A 14,035-nucleotide genomic window follows, 5' to 3' on the forward strand; every position below is an offset into this window, starting at 1 on the left:
TTTGATTCTCCTGGGTCCAGCCCCTTGGCTCCACTCCCGGCCCGTAGCCTGGCCCCGCCCCCATCCCGGCTCCTCCCTTCTGCCCCGCCCCTCGTCCCTACTCCAGGCCCCGCCCCATGTCGGGCCCCTCCCCTCGGCCCCGCCCCTGCGTGCTGTGCGCGTGGCGGCGACGCGGAACTGGTGTAGCTCGGGCACGAGAGCGCGGGCGCCCTGGGGCGGGACTTCCGGCGGCGCTGGCGAGCGTCTTCCGACAGTGCGCTGGAGTGGTCCTGCCGGCCACCGGGACATGAAGGTGAGCCCCACGGCGGCCGGCCGGCCGGCCGGGGTGGTGTCGGCGCCTGCGTCTCGGCGTTGCGCCCCCTCCGCGCATGGCCTCAACCCCCTTCCGTGCAGTGGGCGCGCGGCGGCAGGAAGCCGAGCGGTGGGACAGCGGGCATGGACGGGAGGGTTGTCTGTGCAGGAGGACGTGGGCGGCGTGCGGGCGCGGACGCGAGCCGCAGCTCCTCGAGCGTGGACCCGTGCGAACGAGCGTGTGCGAATAAGACCCTGAGGGGGAGCACCACGGCCTAGAGTGACAGCTGTCTGTCAGCGGCTGGTGAGACCGGGAGGGTGGTGGCCGCCCTGTCCCCGGGGGCTAGGGTCCCCGTGCAGCTTGGGGTGCACTGGGCGCGACCACACCTCCGCTCAGCCCTCACTCAGCCTTGAAAGGGTAGATCTTGCACACCGGAGGATGACTCGCCGCCCCCCCGCTTCCCAGGTCACCAGAGCTGAGCCCAGAGGGGTCGGGGGACAGTGCTTGGTGGCATAGCCGGACCTCTGCTGGACTCCTGTTTCCATCGCCCTGTGGTTAACGCAGTGGCCACGCGTCCTCCGCCCGCCTGCTCAGCCTGAGGGCATGACGACTGGACCTGCGGGGGTGTGGAGAGCCACCCGCTGCAGCCCGAGGTCATAAACGTCCCAGCGGGCTGCCGCCCTGCCTCCGCGCGCCTTCACCCCTCCCCGCGGGCACCCAGGTGGCTCCAGAATTTGCGCTCAAAGACGAGAGCTGGGATGAACTGGGATGAACATCACACTTGCCGTTCTGCTAACGACAGAGTCGTCTCAGGGTCCAGGCTGGTGTCAGTGACAGACACTCGGGGCACATCATTCAGCATTTCTCTCAAACGGCACATCACTGAGTAGCGAGACCAACCGGACTGGGGAAGCCGAGTGTCTGAAAGTGTCGTAGAAGAGAAACGGTCAGAACGCATCACAGAGCAGGGGCTCTGCACAACACCTTCCCGGTACACGCACACACATGCACTCTGTGTGTGGACACGTGAACCGGGCTGTGGTCGGCACTCCTACCGCGGGTTTCAGTAAAAACACTTGAACATCACCGCGGGAACTCACTGTCCTTTGGTCACACAGCTGAACCGATCGTCCCAGGAGCTTGGAGCCTCAGATGGTGGGCTCCTGGCCACCACGGGTCTGAGGCCCCGCCTCCGAGGCCCCGCCTCCAGCAGCCCTGTGGTTTGGGTGTGTTACAACTCTGAGTGACCACAAGCCCCGGTGGTCACCACACACTGCACTCCCTTCCGGGGCCATTCCACACAGAGGAGGTCACGGGGCGGGGAGACACGTTCTGACATAAGAACAGGATGCGTGAGCCCAGCAGTCAGCTCTGGCAGGACCATGATGCCTTGGGCAGAGAAGCAGGTGGGGTGGGTGGCTCCCCACAGTGCACAGTGGGGAGCCACGGGAGGCAGTCAGACAGGGCCTCCCTCTGCAGGAGCTCCCACACACCAGGCAGCCCACACGCTGGGTCCCCACCACCCAGCGCCAGCTAGGCCGTCGGTCTGGGAAGTCTCCTGATGGTCAGGGAGCAGCCCAGCAATCCCAAGTGCCGTCCCCTGCCACCTGCTCCCCCCGGAGCTGTCCCCCCTTGTTCCGGGCGCAGGGGAGGATGGTCAGTGCAGGGGCCTCAAGCTCAGTCTGGTCCTCCTCCCGTTGCTCCTCCTTCGGGCACAGAGGCCAGCGGCGCCTGTGTTCCTCCAGATCGACCCCATCTCCACCCTTTCTTCTTCTTCCCTTCCCGATGGCATGAGGTCACAGGTCAAGGGTCAGGCAGAAGGGTCTCTGTCCACCTGTGTGAGGACAGCAGGTGGGGCAGCAGGCTGTGGCCCGAAGGGGGAAGGGCAGGCCACCGTCGAGCCCCCAGGTCACTGCTCTGTGGGCACCTTCAGCTGCGTTTTTCCCTCCTTCCATCCCCCATGACCCAAGCCTGCACCGCAGAGCCGAGGAGAGGCCTGCAGCCACGGAGGGCGGCTGGCACAGGGGTCCCCTCCCACCGCTTCTCGTGGCTCCTGCCAGCAGGCCCCTCCCGTGGGCACAGCCCTCTGCTTGGCCGCGTGTGGGAGCGCGTCGTTCGGGCCTCTCCTGCTCCACGGCGGCGGCGGGGCTGCCCAGAGCTGGCCCCCCACAGCTCGGCGGCTGCAGGGAAGCAACGGATGATTCGGGGCGGCCTGCCCCTGCCGTGGCCGGAGTCCCCCAGCCTCAGGGCCCTTCCCAGACCCGGGGCTGTGCCCGGGAAGGCCAGCCTCGCTGCTGGGTGACGCGCCCTTCACACCTGCACGTCCAGGTCTCCTCCAGGGGGACGGCCAGGCTGCGGAGCCTGTTGCTCAGGTGCCCCGAGGGAGAGACGCCGAGGGGGAATGGGGGGCGGGGCCTAAAAACACCTGCACCAGGAGTCGAAGCCCAGGGTGGGGGAGACAGAAGATGCGTGGGAGCCCGGCACGACCCGCAGGTCTGACAGAGGTCTGACAGCTCGCTCGGGGTCGCTCGGGGTCCTTCAGCGTCCCCCCTTCCACACTGTTTTCTCTGGGTGAACTGGGGGGGGGGTTACATAAAGCCAGGACCCTGCTGAGGGAGTGCGTTTCCCGACGTTGGCACCGGCCACTCACAGCTCGTGCGTCCTGCCACCTCCAGTGCCCGTCCCCATCCCTGTGGGAGGAGGCGCGGGCCCTCCTGGGTCACAGACATCTTCCTGTGTTTGCTGCGTGGGGGTGGACAGTCCAAAAAGTGGGATTCGTGCAAGAGGAGATGTGCTGGGGAGGAGAATACTTGTGGGTGGGTTGTCCCCCAGAAGGGTTTCTCTGGCCGGAACTCCCAGAAACTCCCAGAGGGTGCTGCCCGGGGGGTGGGGCATCGGGTGGGGGACTCGAGGCTGCATCCGTCTCTCCGGTCCTGTCTCTGACGTGGGTGGAGACGCCATCTCACCTCTGTGTCCACTCCTCCGGTTTCTGGGGCGGCCCAGGTGCCGCCTCTGGGGCTCGGGCTGGCCGTGTGTCACCCTTCTTCGAGTCCCTAGCTCAGTTTGCAGTGGGGCACCTTTCACTGGAGTCTCTTTTCTTGATTCACAAGGGTTCTCGGTGCACCGGGCACAGGCAGTGTGTGGCCACTCACTGCCGAGTCTGCTTTGCGTGCTCTTTCTGGGATATGTTCTTTGTAGTAGCTCTGTTTTCTGAACAAGAGCGTCCCGTAGCGTCCTGTCGGTGCTTCCCTCGGGCGCCTTGGCCCCAGCAGCGGGTCCTCACTCGGGTCCTCTGCGGTCTCCCTCGCCACCCCGTTCACTGCAGGGGAGCCCTCGGGCTGGGCCGTCCTTGGGTCTGATGGGGAAGGGAGAGCCCGGGTCCTCCTGGCGGGCTGGCAGTGGTCAGCGTGGCCCTGGGGCCGCAGGGGAGGCCGGGAAGCCCCTTCCTGCTCTTGGGAGAGAAACCAGGGGCCGCCCTGCTGGGAGCCATACTGGGCCGCTGGGGCTGGTCCAGAGCAGGGCTGTGTTCTGGGCCGGTGCCGCCAGCCCCCAGGCTCCGCTCTGACAAGGACCCCAGCGGCCAGAGGGGACGCCCCACGCTGCTGGTGGCCTCCACGGGCTCTGCCCTCCCTGCAGGCCCCGGACCCTGAGGTCGGACCCCACCCATGACCACCCGCCTGTGGCCCGCCCGCCATGAAGGTGCTCCTGCGTGTGCTCTGGCTCGCTCTGGCCTGCGGCCCTGCGCACGCCACCCTGTCGAAGTCGGATGCCAAGAAGTCCTCCTCCAAGACACTGCTGGAGAAGGTCAGGGTCGTCCGGGGCTGGCCGAAGGGCTGGCCTGTTGCTGTCTCGCCTTCCTCCTTCCCACTGGGGCCCCCTGCTCATGCAGCCTCTGAGCCGGCAGGCTGGGGCCCCAGCCCTGGCTTCTCTGGTGACCTGCTTTCCGTGGCTTCTTTTGACACTGGCTGTCATCCCACCTTGGGGAGTTCCGTGACGGCCACAGGGCACGTGGGCCAGAGGTGCCCCAGGAGGCAGAGCGTGTCTTTGGGGCAGCGGTGCCGTGAGGGTCCCCGCACAGCCCCCAGCTGAACAGAAAGGACCCCTGCGCCCGGCTCTGCCTCCGGCCTCGGACACCAGCGACCTCCTCCCTGTGCCTGTCGTTGCAGACCCAGTCCTCAGAGACGCCCGTGCAGGACCGGGGCTTGGTGGTCACAGACCTCCGAGCCGAGGACGTGGTGTTGGAGCATCGCAGCTACTGCGCAGCGAAGGCCCGGGAGCGGCACTTCGCCGGGGACGTCCTGGGCTACGTCACCCCAGTGAGCCGGGCCTGGGGGGTGGGGGGAGCGGGCTGGTCCCAAGGGCACGGTGGCGCCTGGGGTCTGCAGCCTCACCTCCCCAGGCGGCCGCCACGGTGGGAGCTGGGGGGGGGAATGGGCAGGGGTCCTCTGGGGCTTGTCCGCCTGGTGCAGCCGGGCCCGCGGTGCCCCCGTCCAGGAGCAGCGCCTGAGCCCCCTCGGGCCCCGGCTGCACGTGGGCTCACCTGGCCTCCGCCCTCTGCCAGTGGAACAGCCACGGCTATGACGTGGCCAAGGTCTTCGGGGGCAAGTTCACGCAGATCTCGCCCGTGTGGCTGCAGCTGAAGCGGCGTGGCCGCGAGATGTTTGAGGTCACGGGCCTTCACGACGTGGACCAAGGTTTGCCTCTCGCTGCCTGTCGGCGCGTCCCCGGGCCCAGGGGGGTATGAGAGTGTGAGCGTGTCAGAGGGTGGGTGGGAGTGTCTGAGTGTGTGTGTGTGAGCGTGACCACGGCCCGCGCCGTCCTGGAGAGGGGTCTGGGGAAGGGCTGCACTGCGCAGCGTGTCTGAGAGCAGCAGCGGGCACAGGCAGGAGGCCGCCAGTGTCCGCGGCCAGAGGCAGAGCCAGCGCAAAGGTCTTCATTCAGCCGGGGGCTGTGCGGGGCCCTCACGGCGCCGCCGGCTGGGAGACGGCAGGGCAGGGCCCTCCACGAGGAGGTGGCAGGGCAGGGCCCTCCCCGAGGAGGTGGCCACCTGAAGACTCGCTCTGCCTCCCGGGGCACGCGTCTGGCCCACTCACCGCCGTGGCCGTCACGGAACCAGGCGAGGCAGGTCCAGGGAGGAGCGGGGCGAGGGCCCAGCCGTCCCGACAGCGCCCCCTGGGGGCCTGGGCCCAGGTTTACGTGGCTGTCCCCCTGTGGGGTCCTGAGAGGACACACGTGTCACCCGGCTGTGAAGTTTCGAGACCCAGAGCAGCTCCCCAACATCAGGGGGGCAGGGTGGGAGCCGCCCCGGCCCAGGCTGCTCTGCGGGGGCCAGAGGGCCCCGGACCCTCTCCACTGGCCTGCCCTTCGCTCTCCTGCCGAGGGCTGTCCCCCCCCACCCCCCCGAGATGAGTGAGGACCTGGGTCCCGGTCCGAGTGTCCTCTTCCCGCCCACAGGGTGGATGCGTGCTGTCAGGAAGCAGGCCAAGGGGCTGCGCATAGGTGAGTCCAGGGTGCTGGGCGGCCGGGCCTTGGGCCGCACAAGGGTCGGAGGCCCTGGCTGCTGTGGCCTCCCTGTGCGAGGGGAAGGGGCCCCGGGGTGCTCTCCATGCCCATGGGTAGCTCCGAGACGGTGCAGAGGGGCGGCCAGCCCCCAGCCTGGCACTCGTGGCCCTTGGTCCAGCCGGGGCCCTCCAGCCCTCCCGCCTACCCAGGCCAGTGCCCCCTTCCCCAGTTTCTTCAGCCACCTGGCGAGCCTTTATCGAGGGCCTGAGGGCCGACTCCGAGAGGGACGCCAGCCCTGCCCGCCCTGGAGCTCCCAGCGGTGGGGGGGGGGGGGGGCGCGGGCAGTGTCCCGAAGTGCAGAGGGGTCAGCAGGAGCTGGGGGGCCACCAGGGAGGGTCCTAGAGCAGACTTGCAGTTGGCATTGATGGGGAGCGTAGGGTCAGGTCTGGGAGGAAGGCAGTCCAGCGGGCACTGGGCAGCCGGGACCAGCGTGCGAGGGCAGACGGGCCAGCGCCTCTGTCCTTCCCCAACCGGCCGGGGCCCTCCCTCTCGGGGCTGTGCGTTGCTGGGGTGACCGCACCAGGTGCCCGGCTGTGTGGTCACTCTGCTCTGGGGGCTGACGGTGCCTCGTGGGTGGAGCGGAGGCCAGGAGGGTCACAGTGCCTGCGCGGGCCTGTCCCCCAGTCCCTCGGCTGCTGTTTGAGGACTGGACTCACGAGGACTTCCGGAGCGTCTGGGACAGCGAGGACGAGATAGAGGAGCTCAGCAAGACCGTGGTCCAGGTCGCCAAGGTGAGGCCTGGTGTCCCCAGGGCGGGGCCCCCCCGAGGGTGACGCCCAGCTGTCCAGTGTGGGGCTGCAGGTGGGGGCACCCCTCGGGCCCCAGGGGTTGGGGAGCCCTGGCTGCTCTGCCTCTGGCTCCCGTGGGGACCCCTGCCACCCTGCTCAGAGAGGCACTTCCGTGCCTGCGGCATGACCTTCCTGGAAGGGCAAGGGAGTCCGCCGTCCAGCCATCCCTCTGACCGGTCACCTGCCGGGCCCTTTCAGAGCCAGCACTTCGACGGCTTTGTGGTGGAGGCCTGGAGCCAGCTGCTGAGCCAGGAGCGCGTGTGAGTGGGCTCGGGCGGCGCCGGGGGCGGGCTGGCACACCGGCAGGAGGCACTGCCGAGCCCCAGGGCCTCCTGGGGACCTGTGGAGGGGCTGGCCTGGCCGCCCAGCCCTCGAGTTCTGTGTCCACCCTTCCCTGTGTGCTCTCAGCCGCACTCCCCCGGGCCAGAGTGCCTGGCGAGAGTCTCCTGCCGAAGAGAGCACCCCCAGTTGGCAGGGACAGGGACTTGGGGAGGGACGCAGCTCCACGGAGCGGTGCTGCCACCTACAGGCCACCACAGAGGGTGGCAGCGCCGTCTGGAGTGGAATGGGCCGGCCCTCCCTTGAGGCCTGGAGGAATCCCCGTGGGGCCCCCGGCCTGAGCCCCGCCCCTCCTGCCAGCCTCCCCAGGGCCCTGGGCTGGGCTCCAGGCCTCCCCCTTGGGGCAGCTGGGCTGGACACGGGGAATGAGACCCCCCCACCGAGGCCCAGAGGCAGGCGTGCCAAGGGCCCTCCACCCCCTGTGGTGGGTGAAGGGGTCCCTGCTTCCCTGTGCCTGGACCCCCAGGCCTGCAGGCGATTCTGCCCTGAGGCCCAGCCCCACTGAGACGACACATGCGGGGTCCTGGGGTGCCAGGAGGGGCTCCCGGAAGCGTGGGGGCCGCTGAGTGTCCGGTGCCCGCAGGGCAGGAAGTGCCGTGAAGGGGTACCAGCCTGACGGGGTCCCGGCCGCCCCCCCCCCGCCTGACCTCCCCCATGTCTCCGCAGGGGCCTTGTGCACATGCTCACCCACATGGCCGAGGCGCTGCACCAGGCCCGGCTGGTGGTCATCCTGGTCATCCCGCCGGCCGTCACCCCAGGGTAAGGGCTGCGCTCGCTCGGGGCTGGGGACCCCCTGCACCCACGCGAAGCCGTGTCAGCAGCCCCCACGTTGAGGGGCGGGGCCTGTTAGACGAAGTCCCACTTGCTCTCAGACGAGGCTCTGGGGCTCCACGGCCAGGTCTACACCTGCCGGGCCGCGGGAGCTCGGGGGTCCAGCCCCCTTCACGTGCTCTTCCAGGGCCTGTGGGACGCGGTGGGGGCAGGTCCCAGGCAGTCCGGCTGCCGTGTCCTCCCCCTCCCCCAGCCAGGGCACAGCGTGAGGGCCCAGGTCAGGGCCGGGGGGTGAGGGCAGGGCAATGACAGGGAGGGGCCCCAGAGGCCCAGGGAGGCTGGCGGGGGGCTCCGCCCGGCCTGCAGCCCCTGCGGAAGCTGGAGCAGGGCACCTCGGGTCAGTGACCTGCGTCAGGGTGTTCACCGGGAGTTAATAGACCCACACAGCAGACTCAGCGGATGCTCCCGGGGGGCCCGCAGGCCCCTTCCAGCAGTCGAGACACACCCCTCAAAGCAGGTGCCATTCCCGGGGCGGCGTGCCTGGCCGGCCGCCCTCCCAGCCCCGTAGTGCCCACTGCACGCCACCAGAGGTCCCTTTGCACGACCCGGACAGCAGCCTCCGGCCCGATGTCCCTCCCTGTCTGGACGGGTGGGCCACAGCTGGGGCAAGGCAGGCGGCAGACGCCCCAGGCCCGGACTCCCCTGGTTTCCTGGGAGTTTTCGGGGGGCAGCTCCTCCGGCAGGGGCTCTGCCCGCAGCCCCGCCCTGGAACGGGCCTTCCACTCACGCGGCCTCGCAGCTTCCAGCGGGTGTGTGTTGGGGGGAGGTGGACACCCCCGGAGGACCGGCCTCTGGTCCCGGCAGGGCCCTTTCCAGCTGGCACCCTCTGTGGCCCAGAGCCTTCGTGCCCGGCTCCCGGCACCGGGGCGAGAGGTGGGTGTGAGCTGGAGTCGGCTGGCCCCTCGCCCTGCAGCCCCCCGAGGAGGAGGCTCCCCCTGAGAGGCAGTCTGGGGGTGTCAGGAGTGGGACCATGGCCACCGGGGCTGCGGGCAGGGTCCCCCAGGCCAGCCCCTCCCAGCAAGCTGATGGCCGGCAGCTGACGGCCCCTCCGACCCTCGTGGGGCAGGCGGGCTCGTGGCTAGCAGAGCAGCCAGGGAGGGGCAGATGACCGCTGGCGGGGGCTAGGGTGGGGAGCAGGTGTGGGCACCCCGACAGTGGGCAGGCCCTCCACTTGTCACTGGTTAGGTCCCCACCAGGCTGCTGTGGGGGCTGCCTTGCAGGCGGCTCCCACAGGCCAGCAACCGTGGATGGGGAGTCGGCCTGGAGGGGCCGACACTCGGGGTTCCCCGCCTGGTAGGCAGGGTTGCAGCCTCGGGTGGGGCGGGGAGCGGGAGGTTGGGGGGAGGGTAGAGCCCTGTAAATGGGGCCACAGAGGGTTAAGGACAGGGGAGGCGCTTGTCACCTGGCAAGGTGGGGTCCCTAGCAGGTCCGGGCGACCCCCAGGCCCAGGGATGATGTCCAGTCGGGGTGATAGAGGAAGGAGGTGTCCACCACGTGAGACGCAGCTGGGGGCAGTGAGGTGGGTGGTGTCTTGGGGCGGAGGAGGCCCGAGAGACGACCCGGGGGACCCTGTGTGTGCCCCGCCCCCGCCCCCACCCCCACTTCTGGAGTGCGGCACTGACCTGGCTGCGGGCCTTCGTCCCCGAGGACGAGAGCTGAGTCACTGCCAGGCCCTCCTGGAGCGGAGACTGGGGGTGGGCCGGGGGCGCCGACCGAGGGGCCAGCAGGCTGTGCGAGGGCCCGGGGGCCGTGCTTGTCCCGTGCAGGACCGACCAGCTGGGCATGTTCACGCACAAGGAGCTGGAGCAGCTGGGCCCCGTGCTGGACGGCTTCAGCCTCATGACCTACGACTACCCGACCGCGCAGCAGTGAGTGTCGGGGCCAGGCCCTGCCTCGCGCAGCCTGCCCCTGGCGGGGGGCCCTGCCTCACGCAGCCTGCCCCTGGCGGGGGGCCCTGCCTCGCGCAGCCTGCCCCTGGCGGGGGTCCCTGCGGGAGCGCCGCACCCATGCACAACCACACCTCCAGGGAGTGGCGGCCACCGGCAGTGGGCCCGCCCTGTCGCCAGGGAGACAGTGTCCCACCGCTGCCCGTGCCCATCCCCGGGCCTCGGCCCGAGCCAGGCTGCTCCCGGTGGGGCAGGTGTGGTGGACGAGGGAGACCCACCATCTGCCGCCCCTTCCTTACCCCAACCTGCACAGACCCTGCCCCCGGCCAGGGCCTCGCGGTGGACAGTGCAAGGCCTCTGCCTGCCGCTGACGCCCACCCCTCCGTCGCCCTGCAGGCCGGGCCCCAATGCACCGCTGTCCTGGGTGCGGGCCTGCGTCCAGGTCCTGGACCCCAAATCCAGGTGGCGGAGCAAGATCCTCCTGGGGCTCAACTTCTACGGCATGGACTACTCGGCCTCCAAGGATGCCCGAGAGCCTGTCGTCGGGACCAGGTGAGCCGGGGACCCCACCACGCAAGGCAGCCTCCTGTGCCGTCCCCTCCCTGTAGGCCCTCGTGCCGGTGGGTCTGCGAGCCTCCCGGGGGCGGTGGACAGAGCGGGTGGGAAGCCCTGGCAGGTCTGACTGCTTGCTGGGTGCTGGTGGGCCGGGCCGCCCCAGCCTCGGGGCGGGGGGGCCGTGCCCGCACTGCCCGAGCTGGGGCTCCTGCAGCATGTCCTCCCGTCTGGGGGGTCAGTGACCCCCGTCTCAATGTGAGCAGCGCGTGGGCCAGGCCTGGGCGGGACCCCACACAGTCCTGGAGGCTCTCATCGCGTGGACCCCGACCCCCTTCCGCGCGAAGGACCGCTTCTCCGTTTCTCACTGTGCGGCTCGGCCGGTGTGGTTCTCTGCTCCTCCAACCCGCAGCCCAGGCCTGCGCCCCGACTGGGAGTCCAGTGGCGACTTTTAGCTTTGCGGGGTGACGCCCAGCCCACTGAGCCACGCCGGTCAGGGCTGTTGAGCTCTATTCTGCTTCTTGTCTGGAAGGTCTGTCTGCTGGGTGGAGAGCTCCGGGTTGCCAGCTCTCCCCCGTTCTTCCAGCCTGTCGCTCCGTCGTCTTCCCGCCGCAGCGTCCGGCTGGACCTGGGCTGCACGGCTCTGCCCCTCCTGCGGGCGCCCCGGCCCTGCCCCTGCCGTGGTGCGGCCCACCGGGGCCTGCACAGGGGTCCCTCCTGCCCTTGGTTTGCGTTGAGCTTTTGGTGTCTGTGGGTCTGTGCACTGACAAAGTGTCGGGTTCGGAAAGGTTGTGCTGGTTTCTCCGAGTGTTTCCCCCGTCCCTGCCCTGCTGTCCTCCCCGCAGGCCCTGGAGCGCGTGCCGGTCGGGGTGGCGGGTCTGTCCCCAGCCCGCTGACCCGCACGGCGCCTTCCGGAGCTGCCTCCTCTCTGCGCTCTTTCTGGTCCTCATCCCTGTCTTCACGTCCGTGGCCACTTCCTGCCATGTCACCCACTCTTGACCCCCCAGGCTTTCTCCTGTCGGCACCGGCCCAGCGCTGGGGGCCGTCTTCCCGCACCTCGTGTATCATGTTGCCTGTCAACTCCACCCTGTGTGGGATGTTCAGGTCCCGCCGGAGGCGGCCCCTTCCTGTGGCCCCGTCCCCTGCCCCCCCGCGGGCCTGCGCTCTGTGTGGAGCACCATTCTGCCCCGGGGGCAGAGCCTGACCTGGGTGCCGGTGCCACTGGTTCCTGGGAGACCACGTGAGCCGCCACCCGTCCACAGGCCGGGCCCTGCCGGTGAGCAGTGTGTCCAGAGACCGCTGCCGCTCTGCCACCCTCGTCGGCAGGGGCCCTCCATGGTCGGGGGCCGTGTCCGACTGGTTGTCCTTCCGGCCGGCCGCTTCGTGCACTGCCCTCCCCTGCCGCAGCCTGAGCTGTAAGGCCTCGTCCCCCAGCCCTGCTCTGTCCCCACATCCCTGGCCTGCAGTGGGTGGGCGTGGGGTCGCTGGCCTTGAAGGACCCCCATCTCAGCTCGGGCTGCTGCACAAACACTCCAGACAGACGCGGCCCCTGTCACGGGGGCTGGAGTCCGAGACCAGGTGTCACAGGGCTGGGCCCCCCGAGGTCTCTCTCCTGGGCGTGCAGGCAGCCATCTCCTCCCGGCGTCCCCCCCCACCCCCCGATTCCTCTGTGCGTGTCTGTGTCCTGACTCTGACCCTACTTGTGGGGTCAGGTGAGCAAAGGCCCTGGGCGGCCCTCGGCCCGGGCTGTTCTGAGGCCCGGGGGCTACAGGAGGGAGTCTGATCGTGAAGGTGTGTGTGTGTGTGTGTGTGTGCGCCCCCGTGTGCGTGTTGAGGGGTGTGCACTGTTCACGCGCACACACTGGCTGCCCCCTGGCAGGGGTCCCCGCTCGGCCGGCCCCCCCTGCACCTGCCCCTTGCAGGCACCCGCCGCAGCGGGTCTGAGGGAAGCGGGTGGGGGTGCGGACTGGGGCCGGGGGCGGGGCTGGCTGCAGGTCAGGGACCAGCCGCCCTGCCCCCACCCGCACTGCTGCCCAGCCTCACCTTGGCAGGAGCAGACGCCACAGCCGAGCGGGGCCTCCCTGGGGGCCGGAGTCCATCAGTGCCGGGCGGGCAGCGTGCTGACGCAGCAGGGCCGTGGCTCCCGCCCTGCAAGGGCGGATGGGGGTCGGCGCCCACGTGGGTCCTGCAGGGGGCCCAGGGGACCTGGGCGGAGCGGTTGGCCGTGCCACGATAGGCAGTCAGCACTGGCTCCAGGCTTTTGGAGCGGCCGGGGCCACCTCTGTGCCCTGGACTTCAGGGGCTGTCCCCTTTCTGGCTGAGAACCCCCGGAGCTTCCCTGGCCCTGCCTTTCCTGAGGCCGGGGGGCCATGCCCTCCCTGGCACTCGGGGCGGGACTCCTCTCTGCATCTCCGGAGAGTGGTCCTGCAGCCTGGGCCATCATGTGGCCGCCTCCCCGGGGGTCTGCGTGGAGTGCGTGCAGGGCTGTGGGGTCAGGAGGGACGTCCCCTCCCTCCAGATGCACCTGGAGAGGGCGCTGCGGCCCCCACAGGACCCCCGCACAGCCAGGGCTGCACGCAGCTGGGGACGTCGCAGGCTGACCAGTCACTGCCCAGGGAAGGGCACGCAGGGCGGGGCGACAGGTGTGGCTGTGAGCCCCAGGGAGCCCCCGCCACGTGTCAAGAGGCCCGTGAGCCTGGGCAGGATGCCGGGCCTCCCTCCTCTCACCTCCATGTCTGGGTGGCCTCGTCCATCCATGGCGGCCACAGGGAGGTGTTCGGGCTGCCCTGAGCGAGACCTCCTGGGGGGAGGCCTGCGGGCTCGGGGGGAGGGTGCCCCCACCCACACCCCGGTCCCCCCAGGTACATCCAGACGCTGAAGGAGCACAGGCCCCGGATGGTGTGGGACAGCCAGGCCGCAGAGCACTTCTTCGAGTACAAGAAGTGAGTGTGCTGCACGGGCCGGGCCGGGGGTGGGGGTGGGGGTGGGGGTGGCTCCTCCAACCGGACCTGAGACCCGGGTTATGGGGGGCGGGCCTGGGGAACCGGAGGCAGGAAGCCAGCGCCCCGCTGTCCTTTGCAGAAGCCGAGGCGGGAGGCACGTCCTCTTCTACCCGACTCTGAAGGTGCGTGAGTCCCCACCGCGAGCCTGCCCTCCGGGAGGCTGCGGGGTGGGCAGCGGGGCCAGTGCGTGGTCTGACCTGCCGCCCCCCTGGGGCCTCGGACCTGGGCCCTGAGCGGTGTGGGGCTGCGGGGGTGGGGGAGGGGAGGTGCGGGGGCCGACGGTGCTCTCTGCCCGCAGTCCGTGCAGGTGCGGCTGGAGCTGGCCAGGGAGCTGGGCGTCGGGCTGTCCATCTGGGAGCTGGGCCAGGGCCTGGACTACTTCTACGACCTGCTCTAGGCCCGGCCGCAGGGCGGCCGCGACTTCCAGGCGACGGGGGGACGCGTGGGCGTGTGAAATACAGACTCTTCTGTCTTCCTGACCGTGTCTGCCGCACTCCTTGGGTGGGACGGCCAGGCCCTGGGACACCCCGAGGACACAGTGTCCACCCCAGGGGGCCTGGGGCCCGGCGTGGGTTTGGAGGCTTTGGAAGGAGCCGGGTTCTCCGGTGCCAGGCCCCACCACGAGGGGCTGCACTTTGTCCTCCCCCCGCCCACACAGACCCTCTCGCCTGCTCCTGAGCCACCAGGCCCCACAGCGAGGGGTGGGGGCCGCTGCCCAGACCCGCCTCAGCGGGGCCAGACCTGCCTGAGGGGCTGGGCCCTGGGCTTTGTGGTCACTGTGGA

At 70.1% G+C, this 14,035-nt stretch overlaps 1 protein-coding gene across 2 annotated transcripts; it reads left to right on the top strand.

Moving 5' to 3' along the window:
* The first annotated feature begins 145 nt into the window (after positions 1-145).
* Positions 146-13,731, top strand: CHID1 (chitinase domain containing 1). Of its 2 annotated transcripts, XM_028515430.2 has the most exons (13): positions 147-292; positions 3,929-4,096; positions 4,459-4,608; positions 4,854-4,986; positions 5,747-5,791; positions 6,479-6,585; positions 6,841-6,902; positions 7,648-7,740; positions 9,579-9,680; positions 10,095-10,250; positions 13,112-13,192; positions 13,332-13,374; positions 13,551-13,721. In XM_028515430.2, the coding sequence occupies exons 2-13, from the start codon at positions 3,986-3,988 to the stop codon at positions 13,647-13,649; spliced, it is 1,182 nt and encodes a 393-aa protein (XP_028371231.1). In that variant the 5' UTR covers positions 147-292; positions 3,929-3,985; the 3' UTR covers positions 13,650-13,721. The 2 variants fall into 2 exon arrangements, with proteins under 2 accessions (XP_035885782.1, XP_028371231.1); XM_036029889.1 differs by lacking the exon at positions 4,854-4,986 and having other exon boundaries at positions 146-292; positions 13,551-13,731.
* The last annotated feature ends 304 nt before the right edge of the window (positions 13,732-14,035 follow it).

Source organism: Phyllostomus discolor, chromosome 6, assembly GCF_004126475.2.
Source record: "Phyllostomus discolor isolate MPI-MPIP mPhyDis1 chromosome 6, mPhyDis1.pri.v3, whole genome shotgun sequence".
NCBI classification, from domain to species: Eukaryota; Metazoa; Chordata; class Mammalia; order Chiroptera; family Phyllostomidae; genus Phyllostomus; species Phyllostomus discolor.

Bases quoted from the DNA above. Each gene is read 5' to 3' on its own strand.
- CHID1 (XM_028515430.2), top strand. From the start codon at position 3,986: ATGAAGGTGCTCCTGCGTGTGCTCTGGCTCGCTCTGGCCTGCGGCCCT. The intron at 5,792-6,478 runs GTGAGTCCAGGG...CCTGTCCCCCAG, and splicing joins GGCCAAGGGGCTGCGCATAG to TCCCTCGGCTGCTGTTTGAG. The intron at 6,903-7,647 runs GTGAGTGGGCTC...ATGTCTCCGCAG, and splicing joins CTGCTGAGCCAGGAGCGCGT to GGGCCTTGTGCACATGCTCA.